A 16,374-nucleotide genomic window follows, 5' to 3' on the forward strand; every position below is an offset into this window, starting at 1 on the left:
GCGACATGCAAATTATCTGAATATGCCCAAAATCTAATTCACAGTCTGTCTCCATCTTTATGCAGGGATATTCTTTGACTAGGACGAATGTTATAGGTCCGACCCACACAAGAACAAGACCTAAAAATGTAATTATTTAAAATGAATCGTTGTTTTTGACCACCTTGCTGACACACTCAAATAAGCCTTAAACAATGTGGCAATGGTGAGATTATGTTTCATCAGTGAATCATCAGTTCTGCCAGAAGGGAGAAGTAATGCGGCCCAGAATGAACATTCATTCAGTCACCCGGTTATTAAATTGCATCGTATTGTGTGACCAACATTGCTCTGTGTTGAAGATCACAATGCTCTGCAGTGGAATATTGAGAAACACTTCACTGGTCTAGTCAGTGGAAGCAATCCATTCAGGAACACACCATTATTCGGGCAGACAGCGGTACATTGTCTACAAATAAAACACTCAGTTTGACAACTTCCCTGATGAACTGGACATGCTGCTGCACTGATTTCCTTCAGCCTCTTACATAGAAGCTTGACAGCCCATAAGAAATGGACTTTCCCAACCCTCTGACCTCCTTTGATTGCACACTTCTCCCAAGGGAGGCCTCTCACTCTCCCCAATCTAGATCTCTGATCTCTGACCACCGCCTAACCCTGCCTGCCCGACACCCCGTTCCTTACCCACTTTCCTGCAGACCAGCATGAGGAACAGGTGAAAGCATGTGCTGCAGGTCCAACTACTTCATAGAAGACCAACTGCTGCACTCAACTTTATTAAAACAACATTCACCTTTGACAAAAAAATGATAATAAAAGGGATCAAATACAATAATCCTTCATTAGTCCCACATCTAAATCCCAGTTTTAAGCTTGTTTTTGCAGATTTAACATCCCAGGCTATTTTGTAATGTAAAAATAATGTTCATTATTCATTTGCAGAATATTGAGTTGCATTACAACTATACAGTTGTGAGTTTGAATCCTGGCTTGGACCTTGTGAGCGTGTAGAGTTTAAATGCTCCCCCCCGTATTGGTGCAGGTTTTCAACAGATTCCCCAGTTTCCTCCTGGCATTCCAAAGGCATGCACCCTAGGTGAATTGGTGGCTAAATGGATCATATGTGAGTATGTATAGTTTTTTTCTAGGTCAGAAAATAACAAGAAAAAGAAAACATGGTAAATGGTAAATACTTTTAATAAAAAATAATCATAAACTGTACAATGTCTACATAAATCATGAAATCAATGTATTCACCTGTATGGTAATAGCTTTTAGTGGGTCACATATAAATGAACAAGGATTATTTATTTTTTTTGCAGAAACTGCTTGGTGGCTAGGCAGATAGAACTGTGCATGTTTAAAGAAATCTCTATAAATCCATACAAAAACAGGCTCACTCAAGAAAACAAGATTTCTAACTAAATGAAAAATCCATGTCTATTTAATGTACAAATGAAAATATTTTTACACAGAGGGATGTTCCTAAACTGCCAGCCTTTAAAAGCCATGCGTGCCATGCATATTTTAATTTAGACAGCAGTTGTACAGAGACAGCAGGGCACATACAAGAACAGGAATATAACAGGAATGACAGTTTTTAGTCAATACATTTCAAAAATAATAAATATACATACAAACAATAAATAAATAAAATAAATACAAGTTAGTTCACAAAAGCAACACTGAAGCTGTGGTCTTTGTTGCAATGATGACAATTGTTAGCGCAGTACCCCTGGTCATGTTTGGTCCAAATATAGAAAATCTGTGAGACAAAGAAAATGTAGTTTTATATGACAAACATGACGGGCCTGCTTTTCATGGTGCTATCGTAGATGTGGCATATGAAGAGTGTTCGCTAATGTCAGAACATCCTCATTTTCTCATGCTGGGCAATGAAGACTTGCTCTTGTCAACGTCCACTTCCTCAGTCTCTCCTCTTTGGTTGTGTGTAATACTTCTTGTTCACTGAACTGTTAGCGATACATGACGAATCATCTCAGGAGTGAAAAAAAAACAGGCAGATGGATTATCAGCACTTTAACTCGTCAAATTAGCAAAACAACATTATGACATTCAAAAACATGCTATATCACAAATATCCCACAGAGTCTCTATCAGTGCTATATATTTGGTATAACTTACTTTAAAAAAAGTTCGGAAATTCAGCTCAGTATTGAATCATGCCGTAATGGAAAATCTTGACTCGTGAAAAAGAAACAGAAACTAGTCAGTCGCAGGATGCAGTTTTTCCTGCCTGCTGCTGCTGATGATATTATGTCCCTTTCACCTGAAATAATGTGACCACATACTAACAGCTACTACCAGCCTCAAGCTGTCTAAACATGATAAATTCCTAATGACCATTACAAGATAAAACATGTGGCTTTAACCTTTAAGAGCAAAATTAACACAAACCTCAAAGGCTCATGCTTGGTCTTCCTTTCCATTAATTAAAATGATTGTGTACTGAGACCTGAAAACTTCATTTACTGTTCCACATACTACCTATACAGTTGAAACATTACTGAAGATCTGATTAAGTGGAGCTGATAGTGGAGCACTGCCTCCAGAACGTTCCAGCTGTGGCTCTGCAAAGCCGTCTGACACTCTTCTACGGTCACACCGTGGACCGTCTCTTGAACCTAACAACAGGTTTGTACACCAATAAAAAAATGAATCACTATCAGTACAAGACTCAAATCTTAAGCAACAAAATGCTGAGATTTATTTCACTCCACAAAGCTGACATGATTGTGCTGACAAAATGAATCATGATTTGGAGAATTTGGGTTTGTTCCCCAACATGCACTCACTTGCTGTCGTTTTGTACTCACCACTTTTCCAGAGGTTGCCTGCCATTCCCCACGCTTCACAACCCCAAAGGAGCCTCGACTAACCTCTCCAAGATGAGGCAGATGAGGGCCGCCGCCTGCTCCTCAATCTGTCCTGGCGTGGCTGAAGATCCACTGAGCAGCTGCCTGGAGTCCCTGCGTGTCCCTGTAAACACATGCTGGAACAGTCTTACTCGGAAAATAGGTGGTGAGTAGAGCTGAGTCAAACAGCGGCCATCATGGGAGTGGCCATCTTGTCCTGTTTAAAGGAGTCGCGTCCCCTTGTGTTGGAGGACCAGGTCAGCCTTTGAGAAGCCATCCACGATGGTCAGGCTGTTAGGGCCCTCTGCTTCGGGGAGACCGGGAGACAAAATCCAGGGCGAGGTGGGTCCAGGGGCGTCGGGGAACCGGGAGAGGACGGAGTGGACCGACAGCCGGTGTAGAGTCCTTGGCCCGTGCGCAAACCTCACATGCGTCCACATAGGCCCGTACCTCCCTGGCCATCAGCGGCCACCAGAATGCCCGGCGGATAAAGGATCCATTGACGTCCCGGATGGCCCCGGGCTTTAAAAGGCGCGTTACGCTGTTCTCGGGCCCAGACGAGCGTGTACCGGCCTGCGGGTCGACTCTGCTTGGTCCATGGCGCACAGACGCGGCCTTCTCTCCACCGGACGCTCCCCGCTCTTCACCGCCGCCTTCTGCCTGCACTCGTCCAGCATGTCCTGCAGCCTGAAGCGCAGCTGGAACGAGCATCTCCTCCTCCGCCCGAGGACCTCCTCCACCTGCCTGAGGTAGCGCTCCACCCGAGATCTTCCCAGGGCCGGGCAGACGCGGGGCAGGAGGCCGCTCAGACACTCCAGGCTCTCCTCGGAGGTCTTACGAAGAAGCTCCTGGATGCCAGTGTGGACCATGGCCTCCGTCACCAGGTTCACCTTGAAGAGCTCCACGATGAACCTGACGAGGCCCAGCGGCCGCTGTCCGTGGAACTCCCTCCACACGCGGCCCAGCAGGACGCCGGCGAAGGTCACGGAGGCTCCAGGGCTGGTGGCGGACGGGACGCGGAGCCGCTGCAGGGCGGCGCACAGCTGCGCGTAGAGCCCGGAGAAGGCGGGCTCCGTGACGGCCTTGTTCAGCACGGCGTCGGCCACCAGCAGCAGCCGCTCCTGGGTGGTGATGTCGAGCGCCGCCACCTTGTCCAGCTGCTGCTGGAAGTTGCGCTCGGTCATCTTGTTCAGCGCCGTGCGGAGGTGGAGCAGCAGCCGCCGCGTTCCACTCACAAGGCCGCGCGTCGCCATCATCCTTGTCGGCCTCCAGGGCTCTTCAGCCCGGTGGAGCCCGAATTCGCTCATGGTGCTGAAAACGAAAAGAGTTAATTACACAAGAACAACAATAATAATATTATAACAATAACGAAAAAACGAGCAATTAACAATAATAAATAGCAATATGCAGTGAAATGTCTCCAAAGCTCAGATAATCTCTGAAAAAGGTTTTTGGATCTTGAAAGCGAGCAGCCGCAAGCAGTCAAGTCGGGTAGTTGGCGAGCAACTGAAAGTCTCCAGTCGAGTTTTTACCATGAAGGCGCCCCGGCCAATCAGGAGTCGGCGTTCTGTTTACAGTTGTCATGGCGACCAGTCGCGTCTGAACATGTCGGCGGTTTTGTTTTTAATCAAACGATTTCGTCCAACTAGCATCTTCAGTCCACTTTTCACTCCACCGCCAAATGTGAGTTGGGGCCTTTGGCGCCCTCTGCTGACACAGTGTTGTCACGACGGCAGTTGAATCAACACAGGAACTGACGTCATGACAGGTGTATTCCAACACTGAACACATTCTTCTCCTGATTTAATTTTTTATTTTTCGATTTTACCAAATATCTGTGTGAATAATATTTTTGGATTTGTTTTTCTTTTCTTTTTTTTTTTTTTATAAAATTATTAATACTTTAGTTTTCATGAGGAGCCATGAGGTAAGCCAAGCGGCTGATTGGTGGTTTGGGGTCCAAAAAGGGTTTAGAGTGTGAAACACATGTAGGTGATTTTTTTTCTATTTTGTTCACAATTTAATAAAGTGAATTGATTGTCATTGTGATACACAGCAGCACAACACACAGTGAAATTTGTCCTCTGCATTTAACCCATCACCCTTAGTGAGCAGTGGGCAGCCATGACAGGCGCCCGGGGAGCAGTGTGTGGGGATGGTGCTCTGCTCAGTGGCACTTTGGCAGATCAGGATTCGAACCGGCAACCTTCTGTTTACGGGGCCGCTTCCTTAACCGCTAGGCCACCACTGCCCCAAACAGGATTTGCCCCCGACTTGTGCTTTTGCTTATTTAATGATTAATACTTTTTTGCATTGATGTTTGGAGTCATGTCTCATGCCTGGTTTTGTGAACAAACCTGTGTGTCATTTGAGCTTGAGGCAAATATTTCTCTGTGTGACATCGAATGGAGATGGGCTCTTCTGATTTACTTCAAGCACTGTCTGGAAAAAGGGGACGATGGAAAGAGAACCCTGTTACACCACAACTCCTTCCAACCAAGACATAATTTATGGTGACCATTCAAACTAAATCCATATTATTAGAATAGATTAATAAATCAAATAAGCATTTCCTGCTATAATTGGCCCACCTATAAGGTTTCCAGAAGAACTCACACACCCTCAAATTTACTGTTATCTTATGATTCCCAGAGATTAATGTGTACAAAACTGCCCATTTGATCAGAGAAGGTTTTCCTGACCAGACTGAAAATGGAACCAAAAATATATCAGCTACAGATTTTATACAATGATAGTAACCCTAAAGGAATATTACTGGTTGTAAACGTACTGTAAGCATTGGCACGTAATACATATCATATGAAATTCTGGAAATCATAACCTGTCAAGGCCTAATAATTCAATATTGTCTGAAGCATGGTTAATACTATGTAAAGTAAAAAGCCACATTTTCTGAATTGCCAATGACGTTTTCTTTCAGCATTAGGAATTTAATTTGTTCGAAGCAGACAAATATAGAATCGGTGAAATCAGTGACTGAACTGAAGCAGGAGTGCCGGATAAACTTGATCACAAAAAGACATAACTCATCTTGTAATGTTCAGTGTCGTTATGAGGTGCTGTTCTTCTTCTTCTTAAAAAAGGAATATGGCGTCACACCGTATGATATCCACATTTGGGACAATTTTTTTTTGTGAAGGGGGGCTTCAAAATATTATCTGATCTTTTGACAAGCAGACTCACATGTTGACATCTGGGTTATCAAAATATGATTAAATAAACTGAAAATGAATTATGTAATGTTTTCAAATTTTTCAAATCAAACTTTGTGAAATTTGCTTGGGACTGTCATGCCATATTAGCTTTACAATGTAATATTATTGCACTGTTCCATTTTCCACAGTAAATATTTTTTTCTGGCACCTTACCTTTGGTTTTGATGAAATGTTGTTTCCTTCACTATGTACTGTCTAACCTGCATGTAGCTGAAACAAGGAAGAGGCCCTATAATCAGAAGGTTGCCGGTTCGAATCCACTGAGGTGCCACTGAGCAAAGCACCGTACCCACACACTGCTTCCACGCCTGTCATGGCTGTATCACAATGGCAATCACTTCACTTCACTTTGAAATGACTGTCTAAATGACATGTTGCTTGGTAGCTGTCAAGTGAGGTAGCGGTCAAGTGGAAGTTGCTCCAGGAAGACTGAAACTATATCTACTGATCTCTGTCAACTAAATAGAATACAATTTGTCATGTAAAAAATAAGTAACTAAATAAATAATGTAGTTGTACCTGAGAAATCTCAATTCACTACCACAGGTGTGACCCCAAGCACTCACAATATTCTGGGTCTTATATCTGTTTATTCCACTTACTGGTTGGTTTGTCTTGTAGTTTTTGTCTTGTACCATATAGTAGACTGGTCGAATGTAGTATCGCACAGTCCATTCTTTAGTTCATTTGTTCATGACAACGTGTGCAGTGTGGATTGTTACTCTTCTAATTATTGGAGTTGATATGTCCTTAAGTGTTGCTTGTTCATTTACAGTTATATTAATGCTTATGTAACAAATACAATTTGTTAAAAAAAAAAAAAAAACGAGCATATACATAGTGCTTTATGAAATCATTCATCCCACTTGCAAGTCATATACTTTCATTTATGTAAAAGATTTGCAGTCATATTTTTTCCATCAGTTCTTAAATCAGGGCTGTTGATTGGTTAAAAGACAAACAATTAAGCTATTGTGCATATTTACAACTATGACCAAGACAAGGCAAGAGATGATCTCATTTACCTCTTCCTACAAATACGTTATGCTCTAAAAAAAACCTCTGACCCATGCGTTCAAACGTTTTGGGAAGAAAAAAATGTGACTATGGGTGAAGAGGTTGAGCAAAAACGTGAGTGGCAATAGTACACTGTATATTTCATTTCTTTTTAGTAGTGAATAGTGAATATATAAGTAAAACATATTATTTGAATTAAATCTTAAGTCAATTATCTTATCTTAACTTGAATCTATGCATCACAGCTGTTGAATCTTATTAATATGCAAGTTGTTTGTCACGTCGGCAAGTTGACGGGGGAAGGAAGCACAGAGGCGGGACATACTGGGGACAAGGATTTATTAATAACAATAAAGGAACACAAATAAACAAGGCACAATGGCCAAAAACGGGAAATAAAGGGGATCAACATAAACTAGCCCGCAGGTGGCAGAACTCAAAACTCCAACAGGTTACCAGGTTCACAAATAAGGTCAAGTTCATAACCAGAGTTCACCAAAATGCCGTCGCTGCAGAGGGGCGGAGTCACAGTGTCAGGATTGACTGCAGCTGTGCTAATCACCGGTGGCCAATCCTGACAGCGCTTAAATACCCTTGTTTTCCACCCCTTCAGGAGGGACGGCATTTTCGTGGACTCTCTGCACGAAATTGACCTGGTTGTGTTTCATGTGTTTTGAGTTCTGGCAATCGCCACACGCCTGCGGGTTTGTTTCAGTTTATTCCCCTGTATTTCCCGTTTTGGCCACCGCGCCATTGTTTATTTGTGTTTACTGTTTGTTTAATAATTAAAAACCCATTCCCAGAATGTCAGACCTCTGCGCTTTCTTCCCTCGTAAGTCCGTAGTCGTGACACACAGGTTTTTAAAAGCCGTCCGGATAGGCTACAGCTGGAAACAGCACCTGGAGCCAATCCTGACAGAGCCCCCCCTCCAAGGACTACATCCTCGGAGCCCCAGCAGTACCATCAGTGGAGGCGGCAGTGCGGACGGTGGCGACCACAGGGCTCCTGCCCTGCTGTGTCCTCCCACTGGCGGACCCGGAACCTCTGGCTGGCTCCCAGACCAAAAATTGGTTACCATTTTTTTCAGATTATAGTCTTAAATATTCATGAGTTGATTTGCACTCACAATTTATGGTTGAAGGGGACGTGTAGAGAGTGAATTATGTGAAAAAAATGTAAAAAATTCGGACATTTTCTCTGCATACATGTCACAACCATGTAGCATGACGAGGCAGGTGAACGGAGATGATGACGAAACTGGACAAGGAAGAAGGATGCAATCGCACAACGTCACAAAACCAGGGTTTAATGGGTGAAGAACAGGACAGGGGAGACGATGAAAGGGGAAGGGGTTAAAATCCCAGATTTTAACCCCTTCCGGACATACAGTTTTAGTATGAGTTTGACTCAAAGTTTTATAAATGAGACCCCTGGTCTTTTTTTTTTCTTTCAATAAAAAACCTGCAGACAAATTCAGAGATTATTGTTAATGTTCACGTAAAAGATGCATCATCTGAACGTAATTGTCTAAAACGTAATTGTCAATTTTCATGTAGGGACTGTCTCCGGCTAGGATACTGTAATGCCACGAGGAAGGGGGCAAGGCCAGGACCCAAGTGCCAAGAACTGATGGTTTTACTAACAGAACTGAAACCAACACTTGCCCAGAAACATGAAGTAAGGGTGGAGTCAGTGACCTACCGCTTAGTAGGCAGGTGACAGTGATCTGGTGACAGTGACTGACTGGCGTGATGCAGGGCTTCACAGATTTTGACCGTCACAGGTCAGATCCACGCAGGAAGTAAACAAAACAGTACTGTGTTAATTGTGCTAATTTATTACATTACACTTTACATAACTATTTTTAACTAGATGTGCGAACCTTCACTGGTCTCACGATTCGATTTGATTATCAGTGCCTCGATTATCGATGCATCGCACAAAACATGCCACCTGCCAATAGATCTACATAACTGAAATATTTAATAGATTATGTTTAAAAGAACTATGTTGGAGACGTGTCTCATGTTGAAATAGTCTACATTGTGAAGTAACATGAATTGGAAAAATAGAAAAATTGGATTTTAGAAAAATACACTTAATTACACAGACACAGCAGGTGCATCGTGAACACACCGCAATCACTGCATCACAGCCATGTTTTGAGCACGGCAGCCTTGTAGCTCCATTTGAAAATAATGTAAATGATCTGAATCTGCCCTAAATCTCATTCACAGTCTGTCTCCATCTTTATGCAAGACCGAAAAATGTAATTATTTAAAATTAATCGTGTTATTTTTGACCGCCTTGCTGACACAGTCAAATAAGCCTTAAACAAAGTGGCAATGGTGAGATCATGTATCATCAGTGAATCATCAGAATCATCAGCCAGAAGGGAGAAGTAATGCGGCCCAGAATGCTGAAGTTCACAATGCTCTGCAGTGGAATATTGAGAAACACTTCACTGGTCTAGTCAGTGGAAGAAATCCACCATTATTCTTCTCAGCTATGGTTTGGTTTGGGGCGGACAGCGATACGTTGTCTACAAATAAAACACTCAGTTTCACAACTTCCCTGATGAACTGGACATGCTGCTGCACTGATTTCCTTCAGCCTCTTACATAGAAACTTGACAGCCCATAAGAAACTGACTTTCCCAACCCTCTGACCTCCTTTGATTGCACACTTCTCCCAAGGGAGGCAATCGGCTGGATCACCGGTGTCCTCTCACTCTCCCCACTCTAGATCTCTGATCTCTGACCACCGCCTAACCCTGCCTGCCCGACACCCCGTTCCTTACCCACTTTCCTGCAGACCAGCATGAGGAACAGGTGAAAGCATGTGCTGCAGGTCCAACTACTTCATAGAAGACCAACTGCTGCACTCAACTTTATTAAAACAACATTCACCTCTAACAACAATCAAATAATAAAAGGGATCAAATACAATAATCCTTCATTAGTCCCACATCTAAATCCCAGTTTTAAGCTTGTTTTTGCAGATTTAACATCCCAGGCTATTTTGTAATGTAAAAATAATGTTCATTATTCATTTGCAGAATATTGAGTTGCATTACAACTATACAGTTGTGAGTTTGAATCCTGGCTTGGACCTTGTGAGCGTGTAGAGTTTAAATGCTCCCCCCCGTATTGGTGCAGGTTTTCAACAGATTCCCCAGTTTCCTCCTGGCATTCCAAAGGCATGAACCCTAGGTGAATTGGTGGCTAAATGGATCATATGTGAGTATGTATAGTTTTTTTCTAGGTCAGAAAATAACAAGAAAAAGAAAACATGGTAAATGGTAAATACTTTTAATAAAAAATAATCATAAACTGTACAACGTCTACATAAATCATGAAATCAATTTATTCACCTGTATGGTAACAGCTTTTAGTGGGTCACATATAAATGAACAAGGATTAATTTTTTTTTTTTTGCAGAAACTGCTTGGTGGCTAGGCAGATAGAACTGTGCATGTTTAAAGAAATCTCTATAAATCCATACAAAAACAGGCTCACTCAAGAAAACAAGATTTCTAACTAAATGAAAAATCCATGTCTATTTAATGTACAAATGAAAATATTTTTACACAGAGGGATGTTCCTAAACTGCCAGCCTTTAAAAGCCATGCGTGCCATGCATATTTTAATTTAGACAGCAGTTGTACAGAGACAGCAGGGCACATACAAGAACAGGAATGACAGTTTTTAGTCAATACAATTCAAAAATAATAAATATACATACAAACAATAAATAAATAAAATAAATACAAGTTAGTTCACAAAAGCAACACTGAAGCTGTGGTCTTTGTTGCAATGATGACAATTGTTAGCGCAGTACCCCTGGTCATGTTTGGTCCAAATATAGAAAATCTGTGAGACAAAGAAAATTTAGTTTTATATGACAAACATGACGGGCCTGCTTTTCATGGTGCTATCGTAGATGTGGCATATGAAGAGTGTTCGCTAATGTCAGAATCCTCATTTTCTCATGCTGGGCAATGAAGACTTGCTCTTGTCAACGTCCACTTCCTCAGTCTCTCCTCTTTGGTTGTGTGTAATACTTCTTGTTCACTGAACTGTTAGTGATACATGACGAATCATCTCAGGAGTGAAAAAAAAAACAGGCAGATGGATTATCAGCACTTTAACTCGTCAAATTAGCAAAACAACATTATGACATTCAAAAACATGCTATATCACAAATATCCCACAGAGTCTCTATCAGTGCTATATATTTGGTATAACTTACTTTAAAAAAAAGTTCGGAAATTCAGCTGAGTATTGAATCATGCCGTAATGGAAAATCTTGACTCATGAAAAAGAAACAGAAACTAGTCAGTCGCAGGATGCAGTTTTTCCTGCCTGCTGCTGCTGCTGATATTATGTCCCTTTCACCTGAAATAATGTGACCACATACTAACAGCTACTACCAGCCTCAAGCTGTCTAAACATTATAAATTCCTAATGACCATTACAAGATAAAACATGTGGCTTTAACCTTTAAGAGCAAAATTAACACAAACCTCAAAGGCTCATGCTTGGTCTTCCTTTCCATTAATTAAAATGATTGTGTACTGAGACCTGCAAACTTAATTTACTGTTCCACATACTACCTATACAGTTGAAACATTACTGAAGATCTGATTAAGTGGAGCTGATAGAAAAAAACAAACTAGCTTCCTTATTTCCACTGAATAATGGCCCTGTCCCTTCAGGCTGAATGTCCTTTCTATAGTCTACTTACTGGGCCTTGTGCCTAGCAGAAGAGACACATAAAACTGCTGACTCTGTTGTATTAGAATCACAGATGGGGAACAAAACTTACACAGACTGTAAAGAACAGATAACTTCTCATTTGAAACCATCATAAACCATCAGCGCCTGTAAGAGAAGAGTCCGAACCACAAAAAAATCATTTGGAAACAGTTGTCACTGTAGGCCAGTGTGAAAACTGGCGGCCATAGACTAGATTGGAAATTCATGATGGTCCAATATACACAATTTGAATGTTTCAGAATTTTTTTCATTTTTAAATCAGAAATTGCTTGTTTGTGAATGTTATCTCCACCATAGAACTTTTCTTCAGGAATTAAGAGGTCCTGAATACCTTAAAGTAGCGCACTGCCTCCAGAACGTTCCAGCTGTGGCTCTGCAAAGCCGTCTGACACTCTTCTACGGTCACACCGTGGACCGCCTCTTGAACCTAACAACAGGTTTGTACAACAATAAAAAAATGAATCACTATCAGTACAAGACTCAAATCTTAAGCAACAAAATGCTGAGATTTATTTCACTCCACAAAGCTGACATGATTGTGCTGACAAAATGAATCATGATTTGGAGAATTTGGGTTTGTTCCCCAACATGCACTCACTTGCTGTCGTTTTGTACTCACCACTTTTCCAGAGGTTGCCTGCCATTCCCCACGCTTCACAACCCCAAAGGAGCCTCGACTAACCTCTCCAAGATGAGGCAGATGAGGGCCGCCGCCTGCTCCTCAATCTGTCCTGGCGTGGCTGAAGATCCACTGAGCAGCTGCCTGGAGTCCCTGCGTGTCCCTGTAAACACTGAATCAGTGCGTGTCCCTGTAAACACATGCTGGAACAGTCTTACTCGGAAAATAGGTGGTGAGTAGAGCTGAGTCAAACAGCGGCCATCATGGGAGTGGCCATCTTGTCCTGTTTAAAGGAGTCGCGTCCCCTTGTGTTGGAGGACCAGGTCAGCCTTTGAGAAGCCACCCACGATGGTCAGGCTGTTAGGGCCCTCTGCTTCGGGGAGACCGGGAGACAAAATCCAGGGCGAGGTGGGTCCAGGGGCGTCGGGGAACCGGTGTAGAGTCCTTGGCCCGTGCGCAAACCTCACATGCGTCCACATAGGCCCGTACCTCCCTGGCCATCAGCGGCCACCAGAATGCCCGGCGGATAAAGGATCCATTGATGTCCCGGATGGCCCCGGGCTTTAAAAGGCGTGTTGCGCTGTTCTCGGGCCCAGACGAGCGTGTACCGGCCTGCGGGTCGACTCTGGTCGGTCCATGGCGCACAGACGCGGCCTTCTCTCCACCGGACGCTCCCCGCTCTTCACCGCCGCCTTCTGCCTGCACTCGTCCAGCATGTCCTGCAGCCTGAAGCGCAGCTGGAACGAGCATCTCCTCCTCCGCCCGAGGACCTCCTCCACCTGCCTGAGGTAGCGCTCCACCCGAGATCTTCCCAGGGCCGGGCAGACGCGGGGCAGGAGGCCGCTCAGACACTCCAGGCTCTCCTCGGAGGTCTTACGAAGAAGCTCCTGGATGCCAGTGTGGACCATGGCCTCCGTCACCAGGTTCACCTTGAAGAGCTCCACGATGAACCTGACGAGGCCCAGCGGCCGCTGTCCGTGGAACTCCCTCCACACGCGGCCCAGCAGGACGCCGGCGAAGGTCACGGAGGCTCCAGGGCTGGTGGCGGACGGGACGCGGAGCCGCTGCAGGGCGGCGCACAGCTGCGCGTAGAGCCCGGAGAAGGCGGGCTCCGTGACGGCCTTGTTCAGCACGGCGTCGGCCACCAGCAGCAGCCGCTCCTGGGTGGTGATGTCGAGCGCCGCCACCTTGTCCAGCTGCTGCTGGAAGTTACGCTCGGTCATCTTGTTCAGCGCCGTGCGGAGGTGGAGCAGCAGCCGCCGCGTTCCACTCACAAGGCCGCGCGTCGCCATCATCCTTGTCGGCCTCCAGGGCTCTTCAGCCCGGTGGAGCCCGAATTCGCTCATGGTGCTGAAAACGAAAAGAGTTAATTACACAAGAACAACAATAATAATATTATAACAATAACGAAAAAACGAGCAATTAACAATAATAAATAGCAATATGCAGTGAAATGTCTCCAAAGCTCAGATAATCTCTGAAAAAGGTTTTTGGATCTTGAAAGCGAGCAGCCGCAAGCAGTCAAGTCGGGTAGTTGGCGAGCAACTGAAAGTCTCCAGTCGAGTTTTTACCTTGAAGGCGCCCCGGCCAATCAGGAGTCGGCGTTCTGTTTACAGTTGTCATGGCGACCAGTCGCGTCTGAACATGTCGGCGGTTTTGTTTTTAATCAAACGATTTCGTCCAACTAGCATCTTCAGTCCACTTTTCACTCCACCGCCAAATGTGAGTTGGGGCCTTTGGCGCCCTCTGCTGACACAGTGTTGTCACGACGGCAGTTGAATCAACACAGGAACTGACGTCATGACAGGTGTATTCCAACACTGAACACATTCTTCTCCTGATTTAATTTTTTATTTTTCGATTTTACCAAATATCTGTGTGAATAATATTTTTGGATTTGTTTTTCTTTTCTTTTTTTTTTTAATAAAATTATTAATACTTTAGTTTTCATGAGGAGCCATGAGGTAAGCCAAGCGGCTGATTGGTGGTTTGGGGTCCAAAAAGGGTTTAGAGTGTGAAACACATGTAGGTGATTTTTTTTCTATTTTGTTCACAATTTAATAAAGTGAATTGATTGTCATTGTGATACACAGCAGCACAACACACAGTGAAATTTGTCCTCTGCATTTAACCCATCACCCTTAGTGAGCAGTGGGCAGCCATGACAGGCGCCCGGGGAGCAGTGTGTGGGGATGGTGCTCTGCTCAGTGGCACTTTGGCAGATCAGGATTCGAACCGGCAACCTTCTGTTTACGGGGCCGCTTCCTTAACCGCTAGGCCACCACTGCCCCAAACAGGATTTGCCCCCGACTTGTGCTTTTGCTTATTTAATGATTAATACTTTTTTGCATTGATGTTTGGAGTCATGTCTCATGCCTGGTTTTGTGAACAAACCTGTGTGTCATTTGAGCTTGAGGCAAATATTTCTCTGTGTGACATCGAATGGAGATGGGCTCTTCTGATTTACTTCAAGCACTGTCTGGAAAAAGGGGACGATGGAAAGAGAACCCTGTTACACCACAACTCCTTCCAACCAAGACATAATTTATGGTGACCATTCAAACTAAATCCATATTATTAGAATAGATTAATAAATCAAATAAGCATTTCCTGCTATAATTGGCCCACCTATAAGGTTTCCAGAAGAACTCACACACCCTCAAATTTACTGTTATCTTATGATTCCCAGAGATTAATGTGTACAAAACTGCCCATTTGATCAGAGAAGGTTTTCCTGACCAGACTGAAAATGGAACCAAAAATATATCAGCTACAGATTTTATACAATGATAGTAACCCTAAAGGAATATTACTGGTTGTAAACGTACTGTAAGCATTGGCACGTAATACATATCATATGAAATTCTGGAAATCATAACCTGTCAAGGCCTAATAATTCAATATTGTCTGAAGCATGGTTAATACTATGTAAAGTAAAAAGCCACATTTTCTGAATTGCCAATGACGTTTTCTTTCAGCATTAGGAATTTAATTTGTTCGAAGCAGACAAATATAGAATCGGTGAAATCAGTGACTGAACTGAAGCAGGAGTGCCGGATAAACTTGATCACAAAAAGACATAACTCATCTTGTAATGTTCAGTGTCGTTATGAGGTGCTGTTCTTCTTCTTCTTAAAAAAGGAATATGGCGTCACACCGTATGATATCCACATTTGGGACAATTTTTTTTTGTGAAGGGTGGCTTCAAAATATTATCTGATCTTTTGACAAGCAGACTCACATGTTGACATCTGGGTTATCAAAATATGATTAAATAAACTGAAAATGAATTATGTAATGTTTTCAAATTTTTCAAATCAAACTTTGTGAAATTTGCTTGGGACTGTCATGCCATATTAGCTTTACAATGTAATATTATTGCACTGTTCCATTTTCCACAGTAAATATTTTTTTCTGGCACCTTACCTTTGGTTTTGATGAAATGTTGTTTCCTTCACTATGTACTGTCTAACCTGCATGTAGCTGAAACAAGGAAGAGGCCCTATAATCAGAAGGTTGCCGGTTCGAATCCACTGAGGTGCCACTGAGCAAAGCACCGTACCCACACACTGCTTCCACGCCTGTCATGGCTGTATCACAATGGCAATCACTTCACTTCACTTTGAAATGACTGTCTAAATGACATGTTGCTTGGTAGCTGTCAAGTGAGGTAGCGGTCAAGTGGAAGTTGCTCCAGGAAGACTGAAACTATATCTACTGATCTCTGTCAACTAAATAGAATACAATTTGTCATGTAAAAAATAAGTAACTAAATAAATAATGTAGTTGTACCTGAGAAATCTCAATTCACTACCACAGGTGTGACCCCAAGCACTCACAATATTCT

The 16,374-nt window shown here is 43.2% G+C and overlaps 2 protein-coding genes across 5 annotated transcripts; both read right to left on the reverse strand.

Moving 5' to 3' along the window:
- Positions 1-1,179: 1,179 nt before the first annotated feature.
- On the reverse strand, positions 1,180-4,558 carry LOC114766311 (eukaryotic translation initiation factor 4 gamma 3-like). Of its 3 annotated transcripts, none has more exons than XM_028957022.1 (4): positions 4,409-4,558; positions 2,838-4,187; positions 2,146-2,645; positions 1,180-1,998 (listed from the first exon to the last, which is right to left on the reverse strand). In XM_028957022.1, the coding sequence occupies exon 2, from the start codon at positions 4,181-4,183 to the stop codon at positions 3,413-3,415; it is 771 nt and encodes a 256-aa protein (XP_028812855.1). In that variant the 5' UTR covers positions 4,184-4,187; positions 4,409-4,558; the 3' UTR covers positions 1,180-1,998; positions 2,146-2,645; positions 2,838-3,412. The 3 variants fall into 3 exon arrangements, with proteins under 3 accessions (XP_028812855.1, XP_028812864.1, XP_028812846.1); XM_028957031.1 differs by having other exon boundaries at positions 2,146-2,200; positions 2,419-4,187; XM_028957013.1 differs by having other exon boundaries at positions 2,146-4,187.
- Positions 4,559-10,425: 5,867 nt separating this feature from the next.
- Positions 10,426-14,248, reverse strand: LOC114766299 (eukaryotic translation initiation factor 4 gamma 3-like). 2 transcript variants are annotated; one of them, XM_028956994.1, is made up of 6 exons: positions 14,099-14,248; positions 12,528-13,877; positions 12,240-12,335; positions 11,958-12,013; positions 11,382-11,437; positions 10,426-11,233 (listed from the first exon to the last, which is right to left on the reverse strand). In XM_028956994.1, the coding sequence occupies exon 2, from the start codon at positions 13,871-13,873 to the stop codon at positions 13,091-13,093; it is 783 nt and encodes a 260-aa protein (XP_028812827.1). In that variant the 5' UTR covers positions 13,874-13,877; positions 14,099-14,248; the 3' UTR covers positions 10,426-11,233; positions 11,382-11,437; positions 11,958-12,013; positions 12,240-12,335; positions 12,528-13,090. The 2 variants fall into 2 exon arrangements, with proteins under 2 accessions (XP_028812827.1, XP_028812835.1); XM_028957002.1 differs by lacking the exon at positions 14,099-14,248 and having other exon boundaries at positions 10,426-11,208; positions 12,528-14,058.
- Between the last annotated feature and the right edge of the window lie 2,126 nt (positions 14,249-16,374).

Source organism: Denticeps clupeoides, chromosome 2, assembly GCF_900700375.1.
Source record: "Denticeps clupeoides chromosome 2, fDenClu1.1, whole genome shotgun sequence".
In the NCBI taxonomy this organism is placed as follows: Eukaryota; Metazoa; Chordata; class Actinopteri; order Clupeiformes; family Denticipitidae; genus Denticeps; species Denticeps clupeoides.